The following is a 5,241-nucleotide window of genomic DNA, read 5'->3' as shown; positions in this document are numbered from 1 at the left end:
ATAATTGATAGGTGCGTGTTGTATACAGGAAGACTGACTTAAAAAAAAAAAAATGAGTTACGTCGTGTACTCAGTGAACTTAAACTTACCTTAGCCTTACCTGGCGTAACCCAACCTTCGGCTACGTGAACCTAATCCAGCCAGACCTAATCCAACGTAGCACGTTTCTCGTTTCAGTCCATTCTCATATTGGCAAAAATGAAAGTTTTTTCCTCATGCCGTTTGTATATATTTCGTGCGATTTTCACTTGAATTTCCGTCGCAGATTACCAGTTTTTGAGGTATGCCACCCATCGTGCAACTCCTAACGATGATGGAGGACCAGTGGGATCACGGTTTTTGAGGTGGGGTAAAGCCATGGTTATAACAGCGCGGAAATTGTTTAACATAGCTACCGGCATTTTAATTCCGTTTTCTCAATTGATGGTTCGAGAGAAAACGAGCACTTTCGCCACATTTAGAGGGTAACAATGTACGCACGATTGTCTACGTATTCACAGTTTGTTTGCCCGACATTTGCTAAAAATGCGATGGCTAAATAAAAGGATAGAAAATCCGGAGAAAGTAGTTCATACAAAGAGGATAGGAAAGTTGCAAGTGGATAAAAAGAAAGCAGAATACTGTGTAAGTGGCAGGGGAATGGCTGGGAGAAGGAGGGAGAAGAGAAGGGGGAAAGAGATCAGTAGAATGGAAGGAGTGGAAGCAATGGAGAAAGTCAAAATGGGGAAAGCCCCAGGAATTGGAGGGGTGTGTTGTGAAATACTGAAGCACGGGGGAGATATTGGAGTAGAAAAGGATATGGAAGATGTGCAGATTGGCATGGGAGGAAGATAGTTGTGGAGGATTGGAGCCAAGTTTAATTATTTCCCTGTACAAAGGAAAAGGGGGAAAAGAAGTGTGTGATAAACAAAGTGGCATTTGTCTTCGTGCTGTAATAGGAAGAGTATATGGTCGGATACTTACTGACAGAGTTAAGGAAATAACAGAGGAATTAGTTGGAGAAGAACATGGTGGTTTTAGGAATGGAAGAGGTTGTGTAGATCAGATATTCATCGCAAAGTCTTTAGTGGAAAAATTCCTAGGGGAGGATAAGAAGTTGTATGCGGCCTTCAGGGATTAGGAGAAAGCATATGACAGCGCCGATTCGGTATTTCGTCGCATCTAATGACAGTGCATTGGAGACCGCCCTAGATCAAGGAGGGGATTCATCTCTCAGGGGACGCTGACCACAAATGGGGAGATTCGTGGTGCCAGACTGGCTGGATCGGGAACAGCACAGACTTGTCTCGACGGGCACAAGTTTCACTGAGAAGGGACAAGGAGAGGTATGTCGGGTAACTCGCTTAGGAGGCGGAAGGCCGTTTTCATGCAAATGACCTTCGACCCATCTACAGAGCCCTGAAGAGGCTCCACTCCAGACTCTCCTCTCAGGTTAACTCTGTTCGGACAGCAGATGGACGGCGCTTGTCGGGGCAAGTGAGTAGCCTATAGAGTTCTTTGGGCTATGTATTTAGAGCAGCTGTAGATGGCTGAACCTCCCAGTGGAGACCTCCCATCGGCTGGTGTACAGCCATTGACTGCGGTCCCACCAGTTGACGAAGCCTTGCCTTCTGTAGATGAAATTAAGAAAAAAGTGGCTAGGTTGAAAAGTAGTAGAGCAATACACCAGTCCTGTATGAGACAGCCCTAGCATGTATTCAATATGGACGGTGGGTGTTAGCGCCGAAGTGGTGACATGTAGAGGTGTGCGGTACGTAGGAGGACTACTGGGCCTTGAAAGCAGGCTGTGAAGCCTTTGCCCAGAGTCGGTCACATAAAAAAAAAAAAAAAAAAAAAAAAAAAGGTGGTTGTGACATCCAAGCAGAATTGATCAAAGTCGGGGGCGAAACCTTGATCATAGGTTACTTGCAGTCATAGAAGCCGTTTGGTAGACTTACCATTCATCCTGACCGGACAAAGGATTTGGTCCCTCCTATCTGGAAAGGAGGAAGAGACCGGCATGACTGTAGTAACTACCGTGGTATTACAGTGCTCAGTGTGCTGGGCAAAGTTCTTGCTCACCTTCTTCTGATGCGTATCCGGGACCATTTGCTAAAGTTTCAGAGGCCTGAGCAGTCCGGATTCACGGCCAAGAAGTCTGCTGTTGACCGTATCCCAGCGCTTCGAGTTCTTGTGGAATGTCGTCTTGAGTTTCGACAAGGTCTGCTAACAGCCTGTGTGGATCTCAAGAAGGCATTTGACACAGTAAATCTGGAGGTATTATGGGAACTCCTGCGACTCTGGGTTCCCGGGCAGGGATATTCCGACTGATTGCTGGCATGTACTCAATTACTGAGAGTGCTGTCATGTGTTGGGAGGAACATCCGATTTCTTCCCAGTAAGTTATGTGTAAGACAGGGATGTGTCCTTGCCTCCACACTTTTCAACACATGTATGGATTGGGTATTGGAGCGGGCTCTGAGCCAAAGTCTCTGTTGGGTGTCAATTGGCAGTTTCAGGGTTACCGACCTTGACTTTGCTGATTATGCAGTTATTGTAGCGGAGTCGCTGGAGATACTACTGAGTGCCCTCAAGGAATTTCACGAGATGCGAAGGCGTTTTGATCGAAGGTCTCTTGGGCCAAGACCAAGGTCGAGGCATTTGGTGGCTTGTTGGATGAAACAGCTCAGCCCGTCCAAGCACGTGGTGAGGATATAGAAGTCTTGGAAAGATTCACTTATCTTGGTAGTGTGGTCTATAACACCTAATATATCTATCTGTCAATAGCCAGACTTCTTAATCCCTTAAGTCTGGCTATAGATAGATAGATAGGTAATCGTATGAGTAGTGGGAATTAAATTTAGCTGGGTTAGTGCTTCCAGTTCAAAGTTTCCTTTTGTGACATACGATAGAAAACGAGTAACAGTAAATTTAAAGGGATAACTTGCACTAGTAAAGCGACATTTACCGTATTTGTATATCCCCTCGTGTCTGCTCATATTCTTCATTCTCCCCTCATCTTCCTTTCTCTTCTCCATTCCTTCCCCGCTTTCTTAATCATTCTTGCCATTTCACCACCCAGCATCACCTTCTGCGTGTTCTCATTCCTACCTACCTTCCTAGCTCTTTCTCATCCTCTCTTACTCCTACTAATGTTTCCTCCCTCTTCTGTATTTCCACTTCCTTCCTACCTGTACCTTCCTTCCCACCTCCCAGTTTTTTTTCTCTCTTTCCTCTTTCTTCACCTGTCCTCCCTTCACTCCTCTCCTCTCCTCCCCTTTCGTCTTCGCCTTTCCCAACTTTTTTTTTATTTCATCTTTTCCTTTCCCCAATAATTCTTCTTTACTTTATTTTGAACATTTCCTCTTCGTTTATTCTCACCCTGTTTTTCTCCCTGTTACCTATTCTCCCTCTCCTCCCCTTCTTACACCTCTCCCTTTCTCTCACCGATCTTCCCTCTCTTCCTTCCTTCCTTCTCTCTTCCGTCCCCTTGTCTTCCCCATTCCTTTCCCCTCCATCTTTCCCTTCATTTCCTTCTTCCTCCTCCCCTTTCTCTAACCCTTTCCCTGTTTCCTTTCAATTTCCTTCATGCATCCCTTCCCCTTCATTCCTTCCTCTTCCTTCCCTCTCACCTATGTTTTCTTTATTTACCTCCCTTTCCTCACTGTCATTTTCTTCCTCTTATCTCTCCTCTAGCTTCCCTCTTTTTTCTTTTTATTTCCTTCTCTCCCCCACCATTTCTCTCCCCGTTTCTTCTCTCCCTCTGCTTTTTCACACTCCTTCAACCTCATGTCCTCCCCTCTTTCGTCTTCACTCTTCGTTTTCCCTTCTTTCTCCCCCCTCCCATCTTTTTCCTCCTTCCCCTGCCCCCATCCCCCTTCCTCTCTCCTTCCTTCCTTCCCTCCTCTCACTCTTCACTCATCCCTCCATTCTTTATTGATTACTATAACTTTTTATTATTGTTATTATTACAGACGCATGGATCAGTTCAAATCTCCCGCCAAAAGCTGATTCTCTCTCTCTCTCTCTCTCTCTCTCTCTCTCTCCATTATCATCTTCCCTTCCCTCCCTCCACCTCACCTCTCGACACTCTCACCCTCTCCCTTCCCGTCTCTCCTTCCTTTCCCTTATCTCTTACTTTTCCCTTTTCTCCCTCATTTTCCCCTCCCAAGTCTCCTCCCTTCCCTTTGTTCATTTCCTCCCTCCCGCTCCCCCTCCCCTCCTCTTCCTCTTCCCCTCCCCCTCCCCTCCTCTTCCTCTTCCCCTCCCCCTCCCCTCCTCTTCCTCTTCCCCTCCTCTTCCTCTTCCCACCTTTCCCCTCCCCTCTTCTCTCCTCTCCTCTTCCCTTCCTTTTCCTCTCCCTCCCCCGTCTTCATTCTCCCTCCCTCCCTCCTTCCCCCCCTTTTCCCTTCCCTTTCCTCTCCCTTCATTCATTCATTCACTCTCCTCTCTTACCCCTTCCCTTCCCCTCCCCTCCCCATCAGTCCATCATTAGACACAATAGGAAGGTCTGATCCAATTACCCGCCTCCACCCTCCTTTGTCACCCCCTCCCCCCACCCTTTCCCCCTCCCCCCTCCCCTCCTCTCCGCTACCCCTTCCCCCTCCCCTTCCCCTCCTCTCCGCTACCCCTTCCCCCTCCCCTTCACACTGCCACTGATTCACCCCCTCCTCGTCCCCTCCACTCCCTTCCCCCTCACACTGCCACTGACTCCTGCTCACCCTTTTTACTTCCCTTCTCCCACCCTACCTTCCTCCCTTCCTTCCTTCCTACCCAAGCTCACTTCCCCTTCCTTCCTTCCTTCCCTTCTAAGCTCACTTCCTTCTTCTTTCTCCCTTCTCCTTTCCCCCTTTCCCCCTTTCCCCCTCACCTTTCTCCCTTCCTGAGTCATCGTAACTCCCCTCCCCATCTTTTCCTCTCCACCATCGTCTTCTCCCTTCGCCCTCCCCCTCTTTCCCAAAGCTCTCACTTTTCCCTTTTCTCTCACCTTTTCCATCTCCTTTCCCCTTCCTCTCCTGTCCTCACCTCTCCGTCTCCCTTTCTCTTCGTTTAGTCACCTCCCTGCCCCTCCATCACCTTTCTCATTCTTATCTCCGTTCCTTCACCTCTCCCGGCTGTCATTTCCTCTCTCTCTCTCTCTCTCTCTCTCGTATCACTCACTCAGCTCTCCCCCTTCTCCCTTGCTATTTTCCCTCCCTTTACCTCTCCCTCATCTATTTTTCCTCCTCCTGTCTGTGCCCTCTCCCTTCTCTCCTCCAATTA

At 48.0% G+C, this 5,241-nt stretch overlaps 1 protein-coding gene across 1 annotated transcript; it reads left to right on the top strand.

Annotated features, from left to right (window-relative positions):
* The first annotated feature begins 720 nt into the window (after window positions 1-720).
* On the top strand, window positions 721-2,310 carry LOC145394023 (uncharacterized). The gene is made up of 2 exons (XM_080267993.1): window positions 721-817; window positions 2,030-2,310. Exons 1-2 carry the CDS (start codon window positions 721-723, stop codon window positions 2,308-2,310), a joined length of 378 nt encoding a protein of 125 aa, XP_080124119.1.
* The last annotated feature ends 2,931 nt before the right edge of the window (window positions 2,311-5,241 follow it).

The sequence above is a fragment of the Coenobita brevimanus genome, chromosome 26 (assembly GCF_032717465.1).
Source record: "Coenobita brevimanus isolate Jiangsu-jjx chromosome 26, ASM3271746v2, whole genome shotgun sequence".
NCBI classification, from domain to species: Eukaryota; Metazoa; Arthropoda; class Malacostraca; order Decapoda; family Coenobitidae; genus Coenobita; species Coenobita brevimanus.
The sequence above is the reverse complement of the archived record's forward strand: the minus strand, read 5'-3'. Positions and strand labels throughout refer to the sequence as shown.